The following is a 24001-nucleotide window of genomic DNA, read 5'->3' as shown; positions in this document are numbered from 1 at the left end:
TTAATTGAGCAACTACTAAAACATAAGACAATCCGGGTTGAGTGGGAACAGAGGGAGGGAGGCACAAAGTTGAGTAAGTCATGTCCCTGACCTCAAGGAACATAAATGACAAGGTCTTCAGAATATATAATAAGAAGAGACACAGAAGGCCCTTTGTAAAAGTTTGTTTGGGGGACCTAAAATTTATTATGCCAGTTGGTATATTCAGAGGATGTTTTAATTCAAGGTCACTAACCATCGCTTTCTATCCCTAGGTCTTGGGGAAGAGAATTACCATGTATTGAGCATCTATCATGTGCCAAGCCTGGAAAAGGCACTGTACACAAATTATTTCAGGTAATTCTCATAACAGGCCTGAAATGTAAGTATTAGTACTCTCATTTTACATATGAGGACACTGAGGCTTAGAGAGACCAGGTAATTAGAAGCAGAATGATTTGGTGAAAGCAATTCTGGACCCAAGCCAGACAGCCTTGGTTTCACATCCCGTGTCCACCCCTTGCTAATTTGGTGGCCTTGGGCAAGTTATTTAACTTCTTTTGAGCCTCGGTTTCTTCAGCTATAAGATAGGTATCAGTACCTCATTAAAAGTTCATTTTAGTAATCAATTGGCATGATGCATATAAAACGCCAGACACAAAGTCAGCGTCCAACAAATGACAACTATTAAAGTTCTTAATGCTCAAGTTCACTTGGGGAGGAAGTGATAGAAAAAAAATCTGATTTTCTCCTTCTCTTCTCAATGCCAGGACCGGAAGTCAGAAAACCTGGCTTTTAATCCCAGTTCAGCGGCTACCTAGCCAGGAGACCAAGCAATCAGCCAACCAGCATAAGTAGCAGACTCTCCTCAGATGGGGAACGGGGTACATAGATCTCCTCTGCCTGCTCCAGAGGAGAATACATATCTATGAAACTATACAAACGTAAAGTGGTGGAATTAGTAAGCTAGAGAGGGGAAGAAATTCAGTTGTTTTTTTTTTTTCTCTAGGATTTTCTGAAACAGCTGGATGATGACCGAGTCCCATTTAAAGATACTCAAATGCTTTTAGGAGAGTTAAGAGAGTCTTTGTCTACACAGATTTTTCAGTGCTTAGAAAGAGATGACCAGGGGTCAGGGTCAGCAAGTCGATCAAGAATGCACTTGAGGACAGGGAACTATATTCAGTATCCTGTAATAAACCATAATGGAAAAGAACATGAAAAAGAATGGATATGTATAACTGAGTCACTTTGCTGTACACCTGAAACTAACATAACATTGTACATCAACTATACTTCAATAAAATAAATTTTAAAAAAAGAATGTACATGAGGGGTTGCCACAGGCTGCTTCTCTCCACCCTTCCCCTTTTCAGGTCTCAGCCACTTCTAGGCTGACTTGACTCAGACCAGAGTCATTGAGCCTTGACACCTACTTCCTCCACCCTTAGTTATCTGGAGCCCCATACCCACCGGGGAACTTCCCAGGCCTGCTTTTGCTTGCAGGTGGGAGAATCAGCTAGTGTGAAAGAGTAGAAAAAGGAAGCCTGGTATGAAAGAAGGGTCCCAATAAGGCAAACTCTCCCAACCACACATCCAGGCACCGTCTGTCTCTATGAGAGCATTCATCATGGCCTGCCTTAGCCCATCTGGTCTCCAACCCCAGCTATGCCATGGATAAACTGGTAGTGGCTTGGCTACACACTTCACCTTTTTTAGTCTGTTTCCTTGTCTACAATTTCCCCTGGAAATGGGGATAGTAAGGGCATCTCTACCTTTTGGAGATTAAAAGAAACATTTCATGTCTGTAACAAATGCTCAATAGAAGCTAGCTTTTCCCTTTATTATGTTAGGATGCTGGAAGGCAATAACCATGTATTTCTCCTTCTAGTATTCCCCGCAGTGCCTGAGATAGGTCCTCATACACAGTAGGCAATCAGTGAATGATTGGCTTGAATCAAAACTCATTGAACGGGGACTTCCCTGGTGGCTCAGTGGATAAGAATCTGCCTGCCAATGCAGGGGACACGGGTTTGAGCCCTGGTCCGGGAAGATCCCACATGCTGTGGAGCAACTAAGCCCGTGCTCCGCAACAAGAGAAGCCACGGACTGCAATGAGAAGCCTGCGCACTGCAAGGAAGATTAGCCCCCGCTCGCCACAACTAGAGAAAGCCCACGTGCAGCAACGAAGACCCAACGCAGCCAAAAATAAATAAAATTAAACAAACAAAAAAACTCATTGAACGACAGCAAACCCTTTCACCTGATTAATCATTAACCTCTCTGGTTTGGGAGTTTGTCTAATTTTCTAGGGATTAAGCCACAGGAAACATCATTGCAGACATCCAAGACCCTGCCAGCACTCTCAGCGGGCTTTCTATATGCTTGCAAAGATATTCAAAACTTTGGTGTATTTTTCAAGCTTGCTATAAATAACCGTACTGTGAATAGTTATGAGTCGGGTACCAGAAACTAAAGTGGTGCTGAGTGGTTTCTATCAGAGTGACTTCTGTTTTCCCCTCATATTCCCTCAGCAGACAGGCTGACCACACAAAGACAGGGAGGTCACTGTGCCTCTAACAGAGCATCACATCTGGAAACTGATGGACATAAAATACTTGGCCTTGGAGTTTAAATACTCACTCAGCTCCATGGATGGCGAGACCAATGAAGAAGATCACAAAGAGATGGTGTGTGTACCAAAACACTTCAAAGTAAGACCTCCTGATGGTTTTGGTGGAGGAGGTGATAATTAATATGAGGCAGAGTGTGATGACAACTCCAGTGATGCCTGCCAGCCGAGTCACAGCCACGTACAGGCCTCCTTCAGGATTCTGTAAAACACATACACACACATTATTTGTAGGCTCTCAAATGCAGGGCTACCTACTTATAAAGTGTCCAGTGAATAAGGCAATAGGCATTTTCATCCCCCCTTTAGATTATCCTAACCATCCCCCCCAACAGAGTGGTATAGAATTGGAATAGATATTTCCAAATTTTAAAAAGTCTCACATGGTTGAGGTATCATAGGAAATATCAATTGATACACAGAAATAGTTCTAAGGGAGTATCAAATAAAGTATCAACTATATGTCCTAAAAGGGTCTGAAGCTCTTTCTCCCTTTGATTTGAAAAGTGTCATAGTGCTTAGTTTGTAAATGTATTCTGTGCATGCCTAACATCTTAAGCTGGGTTCCTCCAAAGCAGATCCTGAGATGAGGATTCATGGGTGAGGGATTTAGAAAGAATGTGCTCCGGAAGAAGCTGGTAAGGGAATGGTTAATAGGATAGGAAAGAGGAACGAGTCAGGTAAGAGGGTGATCTCGGGCCAAATCTTCAGCCTGATGCTGCAGGGGAACTGTGGAGGGTAAATTACACCTTAGAGTTTATCCTGACTCAAGGCAAGGAAGCTGGGTTTTCATGGCCTGCACCCATCAGTTATTGGTTAAGAGCTGCTCAGCGAGATAGCTATCCAGGCCCTTTCAGATATGGGCAAAGGGACTTTGGGCAAAGGGACTCCAGTAGCCCCAGGGCAGTCCTTTGAGGAACAAAAGCAAATACAGGAAATTGAAAGTGAAAGCACACAGAAGGGTAGGGGAGCACAGACATAGAAAAAGTGATCTGAAGAGATCTGGGCACAGCACTGCAGTGTCAGCTCACTTGATATGTTCACACTGCCACCCTTATGTATCATTGTACAATGAACAAGTAAAAGAAAAATTATCCAAGACATTATAGAAAAAGAATTTCTATTTTATTTGATGTGGTTTAATTCTGTCCCTAAATAGACCAGGCAAATTTTTTTATATCAGCCTGAGTATAATTATTTCTACAAAATCATGGAACTTTTCTTGTAATCTATTCTAAACAGACAAGGAAACATGTTTGGAATTTGGTGTATAGTGAGTGATGTGATTCGGCTATCCTCCCAAACCATTGGGCACATGAAGATGACTTAGCTTCTCCCTCTGAGTGTAGAAAGCCTCAGCAACTGCTGGAAGGGAAAAAGTCCTTGCCTGAGGATTCCCCAAATGGCTGCCCCTGGAGCAATTAGCAGACATAGGCCACCTCTCAGATGTTGTAGGCAAGAAAGAGGAAAAGCATTGCTGACAGATGTCAGCTGGTGGCTGACCTGGTATTAACACCTCAGCCAGAGGGTTCCCTATTTCACATAAACAATTTCATAGAACACCAACATCAGACAAGGTCATTCTGTCACTGTGATGGACTGACATAAAAACGAGACCACTCTGAAATCTTATCTGAGCCAAGACAAAAACATGGGTGACTGCTGCTTCTTGACCTATTACAGATTTAACCCCATTCTTCTGCCTCCTGGAAAAAAATTATTAAGATACCCAACGCTGGAACTGTCCCCAATTCCTGACCATACCTGATCCAGAGCAAATGCTTGCTTCCTGAAACCCCTCCTGAATCATCTAACACAAGTCCCACAGCAAGCCTTTCTCAACACCCTCCTGAGATGCCCCAGACTTCCTCATAGTGTGAGGTCTCTTTGCTGCAGTAAGTAATAAACCCAACTTTGTTTGACTAGACTATGTTCCTGGCTTTCTTTGACTGTTGGGCATTGCTATGGATAAGCCTGTGTTACTCCAGGCTCCACGTATACACATTCTTACAGGTGACTTTAAGAAACTGGAGAACATCTAGTGACCCTCTACATATGGGATCAGGAGTGTGGGAGACATTTTCTCTGTGGCCACATTCTTAGAACGTACAGAATTGTCCCTCTGATAGTTAGTCAACTTTTGTCATTGTCATTGTTCTGACCAAGTAGAATTCTTCACTCACTGAAATCTAATGCTCAGTTTTAATGGTCTAGAGAACATCTGAATCAGGAAATAAGAGGCTTACCTTAATTCTTTGTCGAGCAAAATTGAGGTAAGTTTCACCAGGCTTATCTCCAATGTCAGAGAGTGCTATTGAATAAGGGTCAGAATTGTTGACTCGGGCATTGACACACCACTCCACATTAAATAGATGTGCGATGGTGTGAATCGCTGAAGAGGGCAGAGAAGAGAAACAAAGAGGGTGAAGTGTGTGTGCAGTTTTATTTGTAGCTGGGTTTCTGGCTGCAGCCCCTGACTCTACGATGAGTTAGTGGAGATTTGATAAGGAAACCCTTCTTACACCAATACCACCACCTTAATAATTATAATAATAACACAAAATACACATAAACACATGAATACTATCATATATACATATGTATATGTATACATATATATAAACAATAATAAAAAGAAAGTGTTTAGCTGATAAGGGCTATCTTAAGAAATTCTCAACTTACGGGCTGTGGCCCTTGTAGTGTTATTGCAAGAAATCCATGAATCTACATGTTCAACCAAGTATTTAAAAGATGAATGAATAAAAGCTCTCATATGTGGACTAACAAACAATTTTGATGTTAAAAAGTGTGTAAAAGGGTGAATACACTGGGATTTTATCAGAAGAGCCTAAGGGAAAAAGTTTTAAGACCTGAAGGAATAAATCCTAGTGTTGGGATGGCAGAAAGAGTGGTGAATATTTTTTCACAGAACTCATTCAAAAAATACATGTCCAATCACCACCTAATCTACCTGCAAAGGCTGATCCCTTATTTTTAAAATATCTTAGAGGGAACACTCTGGTTCCAAGTTTTCTTTGCATTCTCAAATATCTTAATGAACATACCAGTATGAAGTGCAATCATCCATGCCACCATTTTATGAAAGGTGAGGTTCCTGTCCAGTTGTCTTCGAATTCTTGTTGAGCAGCACTTTGGATTAAAGGGAAAAGAATGAAATAGTAATTGTTAACAAGAAAGTTTTCTCTGTGCCAGGCATTAGACACATATCATCTCATTTAATTCTTATGACCACCCTAAAAAAACTACATCATTCTACCCATTTGACAGATGAGAACACTGAGGCTCAGATAGATGTTGTCATCTTCCCAAGGTCAAACAGCCAATAAGTGGCATGGCTGGCTTAACCAATGTTTTAGGTTCTTGTACTATTAACATAAAAAGCCTCTCATGGAATCCATTGCTTAATTGTATAAAATATGAATTTGGACAGAAAACATCTAACTACATAGTTTCTAGCTCAGATTAATGTATTCAATAACGAGGGGATATAGAAATTTTAAAAGGACAGGGCTGCCCTCAAAGACCTGAAGGTCCATGGGGACACAGACAAGTGAACAGTTCTAGAACAAGTGAATAGTTTTAGAATAGCACCCTTCCAGGACATAGACACTATGAGAGGAGAGAAAAACTGTCCACCTGCATATGTTGATAGAGACAACATAACAAGGGAGATCATTAACAAAATAATCATAGCAAAAATAATAATAGTACTTACAAAGAACTTGTGCAAGGAGCTGCTTTAAGTGTTTTTTAAATTGTTTTTTAAATTTTTGACCGCACCATACAGCACGCGGGATCTTAGTTCCCTGACCAGGGATCGGACCTGCACCCCCTGCAGTGGAAGCGCAGAGTCTTAACCACTGGACCGCCAGGGAAGTCCCTAGGAGCTGCTTTAAGTGTTTTACATGCATTGACTCATTTCATTCTTACATTAATCCTATGTGGGAGGTACCATTATTATCACCACATGACAGATGAGGAAACAAAGGCATAGAGAAGTTACCTTCCCTTAGGTTGCATAGTTAATAAGTGACAGAGCTGGGGTCTAAGCCCAGGCTCTCTGATGCCAGAGATATCAACATTCTGATATTTCATACCTTTTATGATTACCTTGGCATTAAAATGGCATTTTGGTCAATTGGTTAGTGTAATTGTCCTACCGACATATGTTAGAAGATGTGGGTTTGAATCTGGATTCATGTCAATGCCCAAAGTAGAGAAAAACAAAAAACAAAACCTGGTTTCTGGTTGAATCAGACACAGCTTTGTTCTCCTGAAAAGTGGTCCAGTGCTCGCTCTGGATGCTTTGTTTCCAAGGCTAGATGTACTGCCATAGAGATTCAGAAAACTTTCAAGGAGAACAGAGTGAAGTGCAAAAAACCCCCAAAATAAAACAAAAAGCTCAGGTATTTTAAATACCTGGTTCCAAACATATTCAATTTCAATATAGGGGTGTTAAATATTTGGCTTACTTATTTTTAATAAAATGTTCTGGTTTTATAGAAAAAATAGAATTGCATGGAAAATTGTGCTTACTCCACTATCTCTGAGTCAGCTACATCTAGGGAGGGCAGGCTGTTAGGATCATGAAAGCAGATTCCTGGAACTGCAGAAATACTAGTAAGGAAGACACTGAGGACTTCAGAGAAAGGAAAAAACATTTAGGCTTTATTGAGTGCCTTCTGTGAGCCAGGCAGTTTACCCATAATCATTGCCTCATTTAATGTAACCAGATAAGTATTACGGTCCTTGTTTTACAGATAACAAAACTAAAGCTAACTCTCACATTGGCTGGGATCCAGGACTATTTGTCTTCAAGGTTCATTCCCTTTTCCATCAAACCAAATGTAAAGATACAGTCACTATTATTCTACATGTCTAAAAACCAAGACAAGAAGTTAAGTGAAAGTACTCTATCTGGAAAGTGAGGTTAGAGGGAGTAAGTTTGGGAAGGGAAGGAAACCAATAAAGGGTGTATTAACACATCAGCTACCACTATCATATCTTATCAGCGGGCTGTCCGATCAGGGAACTCTGGGAGAATGTGTAGGATACGCCCCCAGAGGTTTGTTACCTGAGGGGTTAGGAAACTTGGGTAGTCTCTACCAACTCCTATCCATCATTGGCTGAGGGCTCCTCCCAGGGCATCAACTCCCTGGCATTTCCGGCTTGCCCCAGGAGAGGGCTGAAAGAAAATCCTCAGGGAGAGAATGACCTGAGCTGGCAGAAGACAGCTGCCCCATGTACTGGAACTGACAGTGCAGAGGGAATACGGCTGGAACCCTACCAGCAGCAGCTACAACAAATTGTTCACCAGTGACTCAGGCTCTCAAAATAAGGGTTTCCTGGTTGAAATCACTTCTTTTACACTTCTGTTGGTGAAGAATTGACTGTCCTGTTTTCTTTAATAGCCTCATTGTCTTTTGTGTTTATTTCAAGCGCCGTACATTGTTTTACTCCTTTGTAGTTTTTACAATTTTAAGGAAATATCTTTTTCCTGTTTCCTGATTGCTAGGTTCCTCCACAGCTTCGTAGAGTCCTTGTGGTAGGCAGAATTGGAAGATGATCCCCAATGACCTTATATAATCTCCTCCCCTTGAGTGTGGGTGAGACCTGACCTATGACTATGATAGGATGACACTCCTGTGATTTTGTTACATTATATGGAAAAAGCGATTTTGCAGAGGTAATTAAAATCCCAAATTGACCTTAAGAGAGAGATTATGTGGGTGGGCCTGACCCAATCACACAAGCCCTTTAAATCTGGGTCTAAAAGTCAGAGATCTTAGGTGCAAGAAGTATTTGATACACTGTTGCTGGCTTGAAGATGGAAGGGGCCACATGGCAAGGAATACATCTCGGATCTGAGAGCAGCCCCAGAGTAACTGTCAGCAAGAGACAGGGACCTTAGTCCTGCAGCTGCCAGGGACTGAATTTTGCCAACAAGAATGAGCTTGGAAGATTTTACCCAGAGTTTGCATATGAGTATTCAGCCCAGTTGACGCCTTGATGTCAGCTTTGTGACACCCTGAGCAACAGGATGCTGCACATCTGCACAGCTGTGAACTAGTAAACGGGAGTTGTTTTAAGCCTCTAAGTTTGTGGAAATTTGTTACACAGAAATAGATCATTTAATACAGTCCTCATTGGAGTGATAGACACAACTGGAGTCCCAAGAATGAGAGAATGGGAATTAATTAGTAGGGTCAGAAAGCAATTTGCGATCGGATATATCTGTGTTGGACCCCAGCCCTACCACCTAGCTGTGTGACATTGAACAGTATGCTCAGTTTCCAGCTTTCTCACCTATATATTTATCATAATTATTCCCTCGTAGGTCTGTTTCATAGATTCATTGAGAGGTATTTAATAAACACTCGATTTTTTTTTTGGTATCATTATTTAACTTTTCAGCTAGTATGGCATGGCTCCCCAGCTAGTGGGTAAGCGTCCTGTGTGCAGAGCAATATATCATGTATTTTTAACAATCCTTTCGTAATTATTTGGTTAAATGACATTTTCACTGTCCTAGAACCCAAGACAATTATTCTAAACCTATAGAGATGTATTTACCCACATATCTATACATGCCAAACGATTTTCTTTTCTACTTCCAGACTAATTGTTTTGAAACTTTTGGGGGGAAAGATACTTGCTCCTGCATGCTGAATTTGAAGAAAAGGAATGTGGTTTTGTCACGGTCTCTACACTGTCTCCATAGTTCTACCCTTATCATCATCAAAATGGATCATCAAAAATATGAAACAGTAGATTTCAATGCCTCTTATCAGCTTGAGCAACAAACTGTTAGAGAAAAGTTAACCGCGTGCCAGATAAATGGAGAGATGTGCTTGGGAAACACAAGGTCCATTCAGTAATAGTCTGATCTTAATAGGTGGTTTAAAAAAATGCTATTTAGTATGAAATACATACATTTTATTAGAAGAAAAAACGGAGACTCTTAGTCACTAATGAGTTAATAGAACTAACTAAGGTCCTACCAGGGCACCAATCCCTCATTTTTCCAAGCCACCCTCTATAGTGTGGTCAGGAATGGCAAACACATCCAAAGAGAAGCCATAAGCCATGATTATACGGGGCTTCCAGATATAATTTCCTCATCATTTCCTGACAAGGGGGCAAGATGGCTGGTTGGTGGCGTAGAAAGGGAGGGCTTTGCTGCCTGTGACTGCCCAGGGCTTTTTTCTCCCTCCCTACCATGCAGAAACCATTTTTATGCTTTTGAGTCACCTGTGAATTACCGCCAGCCACCTACTAATGACCCAAGCTGCCATCATGCACAACAGCTTCCTCACCAAACAACTGCTCTTCTTTTTGCCATTGACTTCTAGAGGGAAGTTCCTCTGTTACTCCCAACTAGAGCCTCGCCCAATCTCAATAAGCTAACATTCAAGTGCAAGGGAGATTACTGAGTTATCTCGGCAGCTTGCTATGCTCGATTCAAACTGTGAGAGCAAAAAAACTCAAAACATTGAGAAATGGAACAAAGAAGTGCATATTTAATGGGGCATAACATTAGCTTCTGTAACATGAGTGTTATGGAAACTTTAAAGTTCTATTTTATGTACACCTGGTCTCGCCACAAGTGCCATGGATGAATCTGAATTAGATATTTATATGCAGTTTGAGAGAAATTGCAAAAGCCAGCCTTGAATCTACAGAACTCAGGCAAAGAAACTGACAGTAATGTTGAAACCTGGTGGCAGTAGAATATGCCATAAATATGAAGAACACCACTGGATTTGTACAGCCCTGTCTATAATTTTGAAATTACATGTTTATCTTCTATCTCTTCCATAAAACTCTAAGCTCCCTGAGCTCATGGCTCATCCACGTCTTACTCTCTACTCACTCTATGTCCGCTGTGCTTAGCATATAGTTGGCACTCAACAAATATTTGTTAACTGACAACTCATTAGTTGACAGGCTTAGTCCATTAACACACTTTTAGAATATCATTCATATTCATTCTTACACTTGCATTATCTCACCTGCTTCTTAGCTAAAAACAACAACAAAAATTAAAACAACAACTATGAGACAGGAAGTCCAAGAGCCTTGCCCTGGACCACATGGTCAGATATAGAGCTACATCGAGGGCCTCTGACTCTCAGGCTATATAAGGTTATAGAAAAGAGCTCACTCTCCTGCCTTCCTGTTTCTTTCTGATCTTCAGACTAGAACTTCCATCCAAGTTGAGGTTATTAAGACTTCTTTGGGGACTTCTGTATGCTGAGTCCCACCATTCCCCATTTCCCTCAACAGGGCGGGCTCAGTGTCTTTACCCCTATTTTTCCTGGGGTGGGCCAACCCTGCGGTTTTCTTTCTCCAGCTAACCAGAAGGATTATAAAGCCAAGTCTAAAGGATTAAGACCACTAGAAACTGAAGTTCTGTGACTGTTAAGTTTGCATAAAGGCCTACTAATAAATCCTTGAAGTTACAACATCCTTGTCACTTCTAGCCTAGGTTATTCAGCCTGCCCAAATATTCATATATACATGATGGACTTTCTAAGACCGTAGGACCACCACAAGAGAGTTTTGAGTTTAGGTGGCATGTAGGAAAGTGAACAGGCTCTGGAGGCACAAGCACCTGGGTTGGAATCCCAACACTCTCAATGAATTTCAACCCCACCTCACTGGCCTGACATGCAGATTTCACGAGGTGAGGTCTAGGAAGACTCAATAAGTGGCAGGTGTTATAATTTCCAACATTAGTCACAGCATGTGTACTCATTTTAATCCCAATCAGAATAGAAGGTTCTTTGCCCAGTTCACATTTCAGATTGGGAAATCTGGAGGCGGGACACACCCCATCTGTAAAAGAATCTTACTTGCTGCTAATTTTTAAAAATATTTTCTTTGACATACAGGTCTCTCTGGTTAGAGGGTTGAGTTTCTCTGCAATTTGAAGAGCAGCCTCATTTCACCCCTGTCTTTAGAGACCCTCATGAGGATCTTCCCTCCTTTTAGGCCACAGGAAGCCTAAAAGTGGCCATTACAACATGGGCCGCTCATGGGACATGGCCACGCAACGGCATTGCAATTTGGGCCTGTGGGGTAACAAGGATTTCTTAACAGGCTGTCCTGGCGAAAACACCGCCTGTTTCTCAGAGTTTACTTCCTCTAAATAGAAAGTATTTGAACAGGGGGTGGGGGGAGAATAAAAAAGCTACAGTCCCCGAACTTCATTTAGCAAATGTTCATTGGGCACCTGCAATATACCAGATGTTGTACTTTACAGGTGGCTCATCAATAAAATTTTCAATTACCATATGATCCAGCAATCCCACTCCTGGGCATATATCCGGACAAAACTATAATTCAAAAAGATACATGCACCCCAATGTTCATAGCAGCACTATTCACAGTAGCCAAGACATGGAAACAACCTAAATGTCCATCAACAGATGAATGGATAAAGATGTGGTACATATATACAATGGAATACTACTCAGCCATAAAAAGAATGAAGTAATGCCATTTGCAGCAACATGGATGGACCTAGAGATTATCATACTAAGTGAAGTAAGTCAGACAGAGAAAGACAAATACCATATGCTATAACTTATATGTGGAATCTGAAATATGACACAGCTGAACCTATCTACGAAGCACAAACAGACTCACAGAGAGAACAGACTTGTGGCTGCCAAGGGGGAGGGGTGTGGGGGAGGGATGAACTGGGAGTTTGGGGTTAGTAGATGCAAACTATTACATATAGAATGGATGAACAACAAGGTCCTACTGTATAGCACAGGGAACTATATTCAATGTCCTGTGATAAACTGTAATGGAAAAGAATATAAAAAAGAATGTATATATATATGAATAACTGAGTCACTTTGGTGTACAGCATAAATTAACACAACATTGTCAATCAACTATACTTCAATTAAAAAAAGAGAAAACTTTTCAATCAAATGGAGTTCTACCTCTGTGGTTTCTTAGGTTAAAAAGATGATTTTGGAAATCCTTGTAATCAATGTCTACTGTTAGTTGTAGCCTGCTAACCCTATATTAGTAAATCAAGTATTGTATAGTTCTCAAAGAAAAAGAATCTCCTTAGGATCAATGTGAATTTAGTAAGACTAGGGAAAACGAGGCAGAGCTCAAGGCAAGTTTTGTTATTGGCAGTTTAGATCACTTTCCTTCACCCACTTAGTCTTCGATTACCAATTAAGTATTAACATCTCAGCTATACATTTAAGGTCCTAGTTTACCAGCAAAGCTCCAGCCTGACCTCAGACACCTGCCCTTTAAAATCCCTACACTCCCATCAAAGTAGATTGCTTGCTTCTCTCCACTATAAATGACGTCTACTTAATAGGTAATTTTTTTTGAAAGCTAGTTAATATAAAAAGAACATCTTATTAAAAGGAAAAAGAGGGGCTACTAGTCACTAATGAGCAGTGGAATGGGTCCCACCAGGGTATCAGTCCCTAACTTTGGAAGAGCTGCCCTCTATGGTGTGGTCAGGAATGGCAAACACATCCAAAGAGAAACTACAAGTCATGATCACACAGTACTCTCAAGGATATGATTTCCTCACCATTTCCTGTGCTTTTGCCCATACCGTTTTCTCCATGTAGAATGTCTTTCTCTCTCCTTTATATCTCGTACAGGCTTATTTTATCCTTATATGCCCATATCTGATGCCACCTTCTCTAAGAAGCCTTTTTTCATCCCCTGCGCCACCTGATATAATTTCCCCCTCCTTTGATGGATCCCCTGTAGCTCCTTATTTGTAACATTTTGTGGGACCCATCATATTTTGCTTTGTATCGTATTAATTTGAGTACATGTGCAGATTCCAAGCTCCTCTTTTCTCATCTTTGAATAACAATATCAATAAGAAATTCGTATACCATTTTATAGATTACAAAAGCTCTTCCTACATAATCTTTTTTTCTTCTAGCATAGTATATTAGGGGCTCTCTGGATTGTTGAAGTGAGGGTGAAAGAGCCCGGGCATTTAGAAAGCTCTGAACTCCTCAATTCCATGGACATAACACCTGTCACATTCATTACATAGTGACTCATAGCTCATTGATCCCATCTTCTTTGGATATTATCCACAAAAGAGATTTTCTCTGACTTAAAAATTTTGAAAAACATGGCACTGTGAGATTAATTCCCAAATTTCACGTCAGTCTCATAAATCTCTGTTTATATACATATATATATATGTCATATGATGTATATCTGTCTGTGTGTGTACATGCACATGTACTTTATTGCTACTGTTGAGGTATATGTTGATTGGTTGTTGTTTTCTTTTTGTTTGTTTGTTTGTTTTTAATGTCTGTTCCAGGTTAAATGGCTATCCCAGGGAGCTCCACCAACAAATAATATAAAAATAAACTAGAGAATCAAGCATTGCTTGGCTCGTGAATATTGTACAGAGGTTGGAATCCTCACAAAACCTTGGTTTGCTTTTCCTATTGATACAGCCACTATGGAGAACAGTATGGAGGTTCCTCAAAAAACTAAAAATAGAACTTCCATACGACCCAGCAATCCCACCACTGGGCATATACCCTGAGAAAACCATAACTCAAAACGAGTCATGTACCACAATGTTCATTGCAGCTCTATTTACAATAGCCTGGACATGGAAGCAACCTAAGTGTTCATCAACAGATGAATGGATAAAGAAGATGTGGCACATATATACAATGGAATATTACTCAGCCATAAAAAGGAACGAAACTGAGTTATTTGTAGTGAGGTGGTTGGACCTAGAGGCTGTCATACAGAGTGAAGTAAGTCAGAAAGAGAAAAACAAATACCGTATGCTAACACATACATATGGAATCTAAAAAAAAAAAATAGAAAATGGTCAGAAGAACCTAGGGGCAAGACGGGAGTAAAGATGCAGACCTACTAGAGAATGGACTTGAGGATACGGGGAGGGGGAAAGGTAAGCTGTGACAAAGTGAGAGAGTGGCATGGACATATATACACTACCAAACGTAAAATAGATAGCTAGTGGGAAGCAGCCGCATAGCACAGGGAGATCAGCTCGGTGCTTTGTGACCACCTAGAGGGGTGGGATAGGGAGGGTGGGAGGGAGACGCAAGAGGGAGGAGATATGGGGATACGTGTATATGTATAGCTGATTCACTTTGTTATAAAGCAGAAACTAACACACCATTGTAAAGCAATTATACTCCAATAAAGATGTTAAAAAATAAAAAAGGGGGCATTGAGCTTGATGGCCTTCGAAATTCTGAGGAACTCAAACTTTGTAAATGTTGGTTCTTACCGCACTGGAACCCCTGAGGAAAGACAGCAGATTTCGACATACTGGCAGCAGAATCAGCATGCAGTTGAAATTCAGGCAGGCTGCAGGGGCCCTGGCCAGTGCCAGCGCTGACTGGAAAAGGCAGGATAAGAAGCAGGGTGACTCCTGTGCGCCCAGGACACCGCCCACCCCGCTTGCCTACACCCACTCCCCCAGGCTTCCCAGCATGAGGCCCACACTCAAGAGATATCAAGTTATCTGGGAAGCAAGGTCCTTTAGAGCCAGGGCTCTTCTTCATCATAAATGAATAAAATGTTGGGTGGGGAGCAAGGGCCAGATTAAAATAAATATTATGAATATTTTCAGACATAAAGAGAATTTGAAATAATTTCACAATGAATACCTGTTGACTCATCTCCAAGATTCTACCTTTTACATTTTACAGTGGTTGCTTTAGCACACGTCTATTCATCTCTCCATCCATCTACCCATCCCTCTATCCATCCATCAACGCATCTTATTTTTGATGCATTTCCAAGTAAGTTGCAGATATCGGTTCACTTCCTCCTAAATATTTAAGCATGCATATCATTAACTAGAGTTCAGTATAGAAATTAGGTCTTTGTAAAGAAGATTTTCTTAGCACATAGACTAACCTCAACAGTAACTAAGTTCGTATGGTGTAATGCTTTGGCATTATAATTGTTCTTTGTAATGCCTAAAGAAGTTGCATATTTTGGAGGAGGAAAATGCAAAGGGAAATCATCCTTTTCAGCATCAACCTGAATAAGTTAACAACAATTATAATAATGTAGTGTAATTATATGTTATAATTATTTATGCATATGATGTGTAATACATATTATAGTTAGTATTATTAAGTAATGGTTTCAGTATGATGTAACAAATGATATCCTCTGGGGGCAGCTGTAATTGTACTTATTTTCTTATTTTCATTTATGATGAAGAAGAGCCCTGGCAGTTCAAGGAAACTGAGAATGTTATTGGACCCAAGAAAAGTCAGGGGCCTTTGCTCTGCCAGTCGAGTCAAAGAACGTGATCTTTGGGCAAGTTCCTCAAAGCCTCCATATGTAGGGAGAGGCTTATTTCCTGAAGATTATTTCATAACATGTCATTAGGAGCAGGGCTTTTCATGCACAAAAGTTAGTAGGAATCGGATGATTTAGAGAATATAGGAAGTCCCACTTGTGCCACCTGGATCGATCTTTCCAACCTGGCCATCCATTCCGGAGTCAGTATTAGATTTCTCCTTCAAGCTAAACAGTAGCACAGTAGTTCTTGGGAGGGGAAGGATGCTGCTGGGACCCTCTGCCACAGTTCTGTCTGTCCCACACTGGAAGACCTAAAGACTCTTGCTCAGGGGGCTGCAATGGAGGGAGTGAGGCCGATGGTGCTCTTTGGGTTGGTCAGAATATTTCTTTAAAATGTTAAAAGGAATAGGAACAAGAATCTCTGATTAGACACGGGAGCCAGTCAATACTGCGGGAGATGGAACTTATACTTACCCCAAGAAGTTTTCGAGTGTAGAAGAACTTATCTGGAATATCATAAACCCGGTAGTACCAGACAAAGAGGAAGACGTTCATCCCCAGCCACACCAGCTGCACAAACAGAAGTGGTTGCGTGAAGTTTTCATGTTTCAACAGGTAGATTTCACAGCAGTTTAGAGTCAGACCAGGGTCAGGACTTCCCCAAGTACAGCCTTTGATTAAGGTGGTTACAAAGCCAGCTCCTTCCTGCAAGAGTGTCACTACACGTCTCTGTAACTAACCTTTCCTCCCTGTGTTGTCCCCCGTGATTGTTATACTACTTGGGCAGTATGCCGAGTTATTATCTGTCTATCTCCCCTCCTTTCTTTCTCCTCCTTTTCGATTGATAGATGACAGCAGGTGACTCTTCTTACAAAGAGAAGGGAAAGGAATCTGTTCCTATGCTGTCCCCTGCACCAGCAGGACTTTGCGTTTGATTCTCACAGGTGTGATTACCTCTCTCCGCCACACAGCATCCCGCCCCAGCTAGTGGAGGTCTCATCAGCTAAAATGACAAGGCTTTAATTCTACTTGGTAAGTTTTGCTTCACTTTTGAAAGAGGGAATATTCAGCATCAATGAGGGAATGAGAGGCATGGGATTTTTTTTAAAAAAGGGAGATCCTTCTAGATTGTGACTGCTCATTTCATCCCAAGCACTGACTGCATCAAATGATGACTCTACCCAGTCCTCCACCTTCAGCTCCACAGTAGCAATCTGTTCTTAACTGTGCTTTGAGGCTATTTGATGTCCTTCGATGCTTGAGAATAGTCTCTCTTTATAAAGAGGAAGGTACTAAAACCACTTCTCCATTTCCTAACCTTGTCATTTTTACTCTTGCCTTCCAAGCTGTGTCTTCACTTTCAAGTATATGAGTGTATAATTTAGAGAGAGGTCACTTCCCCGGGGAAAACTGTGGTAAGAGCTAAAAGTGTATATATTTGAACTTATTTTTTATAGGAGTAATCTGTTCTTCAAATGGGGATAAGAAATCAACTTAACAGCTTGGAATCCTCAGAACAATTCTGTATTGCATTCGAGTGTTGATTTGGCTTAATTTTTTTTAAATGACAAAATATTTGTGATTTTTATTTTATCTGTGCCACTCGTTTCTCTCTACCTCTACAGCTCAAAGAGTCATATTTACTTGATGATAAATTCTTTCCAAAAATTCATACATAAGTGTTCTTTTTAACATCTGGGTAATACTTTAATTGGCTATTTGGAAAAGCTACTTATAAATCACATTTCTATCGTCCCAATTGTCCGTGATTGCTTTGCTGAGACCACCATCTTAAAAAAATAGTTGATCTATGTTATGTTAAAAACTAAAGGAATCATCATGTCTGTTCGAAAATTAGCCATATCTTTACTTACAAAAATTGTTTCTCAAGACAGATTATATTGATTTATATACAGCTAAATATAATATATATCATATATACGCTATACATATGTGCCTAGATAGTTTTTTTTCAATTCCCTTCCCTTAAATTTTTAAAAACCTCACAAATAACTAAAGTTTACCTCAGAGGAAAGAAGATACTTTTTTAAAAAAGAAAACTGAGAACTTCAATTATTTTTGGTGTAATTACTGAAATAAAGGCCAATTTCCCATACATGAGCCAGTCTTGCATTTGTTATTTGGAAAACTGTATAAAATTTCAATTGCCCATTTTTAGGTGGTAGAAATACATAAAAAATAGAGAAACTTGCCTCTGAGTAAACATTAATAAGCAACTCAGATTCAAGGATCATTAGCATGAAATGTCTTCTACTCCCACTGTGAAATGCTGGCTAATTTATTACTCCTAAAAACTCCAGAAATAAACTAGGTGAAGTGAGCCCCCAGATACATTCTTTCCATTAATAAGTTTGGAAGAATGGACTCACTCAGCTTACAGATGGATGCAGGTTCACATAATAAATCAGTTTCAACACAATTTCTCAAGCAAAACAAACAAAAAAGCTTCCGTCTATTTTCATTTCCAAGAGAACCCAGACAAGTCAGAGAATTTGTAATTTCATTCTCATTGGTACTTACAATGACGAAGATGGAGAGGCCCTCATTCACAAACAAGTTCCCCATGGTGGCAGAGGTTCAGTGCCTCGAGTGTGCCTTTCTTCTCTGCTATGCTTCTTCCTCCCATGAGGAAATGAAGACAGCAGCCTTGGGGCAATCTGTTTCCTTTTCTATTATCAGAAATTAGCTAATCATTGGTTAACTGTAAAGCTTGTCTCCATAACAAATTTAAATCTTTAACCACAAAAAAATGACAGAAAAAAAGTCTACAGTGATCCAATCACAACTAAACATAGTGGGAAATGAAACTAATTTCTACAACCGAGAGGCAAATAACAGTACAATTCATGGTGTTTTACACTGTGAATTAATTTTTGGACTGATCGGTTTTCAAGTGGCAAGTTTTAAAAAGTCACCCAACTAGCCATGACTTTGGGCTAGGAAAAAAACATTAAATAGATGTGATATCTTTTGACAGGCTGGAGCAGCATTTACAGTCTTGCTGAGAAAAATTATAACAGTTGCGATAGCTGGTATTTATAGAATGCTTACTTTGTGCCAATTTTCTAAGATATGTATGTGTGCATGTAAATACATGTGTATGTACATATATACACACACACATATGTATATATGAGTTGATACATATCTATGTGTGTGTCTACACACAGAGACACCCATACACACACATACATAAATTCAGTATATAAATAAATTAATTTCATACTAACAATTCAACACTATAAAGTAGTTTCTATTATTATGATTACATTTACAGATGAGGAAACTGAGACCCAGAGCAGTTAAGTTACTTGGCCAAGGTCATGCAGTTAGGAAACCGTGCAGTTGGGATTTGAATCCCAAGCAATTTGGCTATACTTTTAACCACGATACCAGAAAAAAAAGCCTGACGGTGGCAAACACATCCCAAATCACTCCTAATACAAGCATGGGAAAAGAAAACATAACAAATAGACCAAAATGTTTGAATGACTGTAGTATTCCCAGGCGGACATGACATTTTTCTAGGCAAGGTAGGTAAACAGGGTCAGAACAAAGGTATGTCAGATGTGGTAGATGCCAAAGTCAGATTTAGCATTTTTTTTTCTCTGACTCCCATCCAGTCTTTAGGACATGAAAGAGACAGAAGGGTAGGATGGTAACCCCTAGTTGCATCAGGGTGGTTGTACAACAGCTAGAGTGAATAGAGAGGTAAAGGAAGAAACTGGAGGAGCAAAAGGGAACAAGAGAAGAAAAAAGAGAAGGAGAGGCCTGAACTCTTTGGGTTATTGTCTATGAAGCACTTGAGACAACCTCAGAATTATGACCGTGAGTAAAGTAATATTGTTTTTCACTTTTTAATATTTAAGGAAAGGTACTTCAACTGTGACTTTCTGCATGGCTCTTGAATCATACGTAACCCACATAAAGGACAGTCGGCTCCCTGGTTCAGTTACACACAGAGATGAATTCAAAGACACACAGTTAGACAATCAAGTTATATGCCAGTTATTTGCCTCTCTGCTCTGGGATTTCTTCCTCAGCCTTTACTTGCTCTGTTCTGTTTCAGATGGCGGATGAGGAGCACCCCCCGCTTTCTGCTTCAGGTGGCATCTTGGAAGTGGCTGCCTTTCCACCGGAAGCTCCAGCTCCCATCAGTCAGCCTTCCCCTCTGTGGCCTGAGCTCCTGCTGGCCATCACCACTGTGGTTCCAGCTCCTGCCAGATGGCCCTGGCTTCTGGGCTTGAGTTACACCACCTCCTGCCAGGTTTCATCCAACCTGGAGGGCGGTCACCACTTCCTGTAGTTGTTAATGTTTATGTTACCTCTGCACCCACGTTGGGATTCTCCACTTTCCCATCATTCATGTAAAAAAATCCCTGGGGTAAAATTCCCTCTGTTGAAATAGGGTGGTTTCTGTTCTCCTGACTGGACTTTGCCTGATACGGAAAGTAATTCAGACCTGTACCCATTTTCTTGTGGAATTAACGAAGTGAGGCATATATGCCTAATAAGGAATAAAACACCTTACAATCTGCTCTCCCTCTTCCTGTTACTCTCAGATTCTTTCACAGTGATGACTGCTGCCCCATCAGGCTCTTTGAAAGTCTTCCCCTCCCTACCCCTCCTCTCTTTTCTCTTTCCCAGCCTACTGGTTGATCTTCCCTTACTCTATCTTTTTTTTTTTTTTTAAACATCTTTATTGAAGTATAATTGCTTTACAATGGTGTGCTAGCTTCTGCTTTATAACAAAGTGAATCAGTTATACATATACATATGTTCCCATATCTCATCCCTCTTGCATCTCCCTCCCTCCTACCCTCCCTATCCCACCCCTCTAGGTGGTCACAAAGCACCAAGCTGATCTCCCTGTGCTATGCGGCTGCTTCCCACTAGCTATCTATTTCACATTTGGTAGTGTATATATGTCCATGACACTCTCTCACCCTGTCACATCTCACCCCTCCCCCTCCCCATATCCTCAAGTCCATTCTCTAGTAGGTCTGTGTCTTTATTCCCATCTTGCCACTAGGTTCTTCATGACCTTTTTTTATAATTTTTTTTCCTTAGATTCCATATATATGTGTTAGCATACTGTATTTCTTTTTCTCTTTCTGACTTACTTCACTCTGTATGACAGACTCTAACTCCATCCACCTCATTACAAATACCTCCATTTCATTTCTTTTTATGGCTGAGTAATATTCCATTGTATATATGTGCCACATCTTCTTTATCCATTCATCCGATGATGGACACCTAGGTTGCTTCCATGTCCTGGCTATTGTAAACAGAGCTGCAATGAATATTTTGGTACATGACTCTTTCTGAATTATGGTTTTCTCAGGGTATATGCCCAGTTGCCAACAGACACATGAAAGAATGCTCAACATCATTAATCATTAGAGAAATGCAAATCAAAACTACAATGAGGTATCATCTCACACCGGTCAGAATGGCCATCATCAAAAAATCTAGAAACAATAAATGCTGGAGAGGGTGTGGAGAAAAGGGAACACTCTTGCACTGTTGGTGGGAATGTAAATTGATACAGCCACTATGGAGAACAGTATGGAGGTTCCTTAAAAAACTAAAAATAGAACTACCCTTACTCTATCTTAATCTTCAAGTCTCTCCCACATTTTTTCATCTACCTCCTGACGCCCGTGCTCTGCTGGGGAAGCAATGGAGAAGGGACCCTGGATACTCATATACTAGGAAATAATGTTCCTCGAATATTTCCCAACTTCTTTCCCCTCCCTCCACAGTTTGAGAAGAAAATTCAAAAAAGAAAGAATATTTTTGTGGGTGATCAACCACTCCCTCCTATGGCTTTTTTTTTTTTCCTCCTTTATAAAAGGAATCACAGGGCTGTGAGTAGAGCTGTCTTACGAGCCTTAAGAACTTCAATCAGTTTCACAGCTGGAGGAAGAGAGCTCAGTTGCAATGAAGAGTAAAATCTTTCTTTTATGGAAAGTAACTTCCCTCTTGAGAACACTGTCTCAGTGAATTTCAATGTCCTCCGCTCTTGAAAAGACAAGCGGAGGGTTTGATAAGGGAGCAACAGGTACTGGTTGACTGGTATGGCCTGGACACCGAGAATGAAGAAAATTGAACCTCTGTGCGTTAGCTAACAGTCTATCTTCTCCCAGTCACTTCGGCTTCCACTGCCTCCTAAACTGTTAATGTCAAGTTAGACTGTGATGAATGTAAGGAAGTATTCACCCCTTCTAGCAGGCAGTAATGACCGACACCATCAGGCTTGTGATTGAAATCCTAGACGCCTCTTGAAATCCTAGACGCCTCTTGTTCCTGGTGATGATGAAAAATGGATTTGTGTTCCTTTTATCTCTACTGTGCATGCTATTCTTTTCAGAACTGCCATGATTCCACTCTCTGTGCATCCATGAGTTATGTGGCCCCAGTTTCCTTGCTTAAGGATGACCAATGAGAGGACTTCATCTCCGTAGATACAGTGATTGTCCCAGGGGTGGGCATTTGACCCAAACGAGGCCAATGAGAGTTATTTGCATGAGGAAGGAGTTGTTAGGGACTATGGAGGAGAGTGGGTGAAGCTTTTCTTTCTTTGTGAATGATGCATGCCTGCTGCTGCCATAGACCATCTCTATTACCTTGCGCTAAGAAGCTGCATTAGAATTACGCCAACACAAAATCAGATCAGTAGCTGGGGAAGGATTGAGAGGTTTGGAGACAAATACGATGACAAGGTTTGCATTCTTGGGTCTGATCTACCTGAGACACTTGGACATCTCAGTTATTCTTACAGATTGTGTTCCCTGGAAGTACACTCTGAGGTGGAGATTAGTGTTCAGGAGTTTGATCTGAGAGGGTCCTTGGAGGTACACACCCGTGGAAAGGAAGGAAAGATAAGAAAACAGGAGTGGGTAGAAGGAGAAGTTGAATTATCATCTGGTCACAAGAAGGCCTCCGCAATCCTGTGGGCACCACTACCATTTCCTGCTGTAAAAAAACTTTGAGTTGGCTTTCTACCACTTATATCTAGAAGGGTTCCTACTAAAGCATGGTGTAATGAAACCCACTTTAATTCCATAGCCATGGTCTCAAAGGTTAGTGGAAGTTGAATAAGGCGGCTGGAATGGGATCCAGACGTTCTATTTCCTGTTTGAAGGAGAAAATAACAAAGTAAAAGAAGAGACGGTCAGGGAGGAAGGGACAATTTTCTGATGTAGGTGATTAAAGGCATTAAGAACATGGTTTTACCTGGTATTGTATTTATTAGAAAGTGAAAATGTCTGGTGGTAAGGATTTAAAATTTAGCCCTTTAGGTTAAATGTGATTTGCATATATTTATTCATGAGAATAAGGAAGAAAATGAGGAAAGCTTACATATTTTCTCCTACCAATCATTGATTTGAATTTAAAACTTTCCAGTATGCTTCCTGTGTAAATTATTTTCTCTTTTTCTCTTGAAAAAAAATCTATTTTTACAGACTTATCTTGGTCTTAACAACAGCTAACATTGGTAAAGCATTTTACACATGCCCAGTGCCTTATGTGCTTTATCTCATTTACTTTTCATGACCACACTATAAGGTGTGCAAAATTATCATATCCATTTGAAGTAGGATGAATATTGGCCCCCCCCCACCCAAAGATGTCTAGGTACTGATTCCCAGAACCTATGAATATGCTACTTTACATGGTTAGAAGGATTTTGCAGACATGATTAAGTTAAAGATTTTGAGATGGGGAGATTATCATGAATGATTCCGGGTGGGTCAGTGTAATCACAGGGGTCCTTATTAGAAGGAGGCAGGAGGTTCAGAAGCATTGAGACAGGATGTGAGGGATGAAGCAGAATTCAGACAAGAAAGAAGATGCTATGCTGCTGACTTTGAAGATGAAGGAGGAAAAGCCATGAGCCAAGGAGTGCGAGAAATGCAGCTCTAGAATCTGTAAGAGGCAAGGCTCTCTTCTGGAGCCTCCAGAAGGAATGTAGATCTCCTGACACCTTGATTTTAGCCTGGTGAAAGTGATTCCAGGCCT

General features: G+C 40.6%; 1 protein-coding gene across 1 annotated transcript in view; it reads right to left on the bottom strand.

Moving 5' to 3' along the window:
• LOC133082046 (cytochrome b-245 heavy chain) overlaps positions 1 to 18592 on the bottom strand; it is a 31702-nt gene extending 13110 nt beyond the window's left edge. Inside the window, exons 1-6 of the mRNA XM_061178448.1 lie at positions 18494 to 18592; positions 16427 to 16522; positions 14922 to 15032; positions 5677 to 5761; positions 4858 to 5003; positions 2623 to 2813 (exon numbers count right to left, since the gene is read on the bottom strand). Coding sequence (XP_061034431.1) covers positions 2623 to 2813; positions 4858 to 5003; positions 5677 to 5761; positions 14922 to 15032; positions 16427 to 16522; positions 18494 to 18538 — 674 coding nt within the window. The 5' untranslated portion in view covers positions 18539 to 18592. The remainder of the gene's footprint in view (positions 1 to 2622; positions 2814 to 4857; positions 5004 to 5676; positions 5762 to 14921; positions 15033 to 16426; positions 16523 to 18493) is intronic.
• Positions 18593 to 24001: the final 5409 nt, after the last annotated feature.

Source organism: Eubalaena glacialis, chromosome X (genome assembly GCF_028564815.1).
Source record: "Eubalaena glacialis isolate mEubGla1 chromosome X, mEubGla1.1.hap2.+ XY, whole genome shotgun sequence".
NCBI lineage: Eukaryota > Metazoa > Chordata > Mammalia > Artiodactyla > Balaenidae > Eubalaena > Eubalaena glacialis.
The sequence above is the reverse complement of the archived record's forward strand: the minus strand, read 5'-3'. Positions and strand labels throughout refer to the sequence as shown.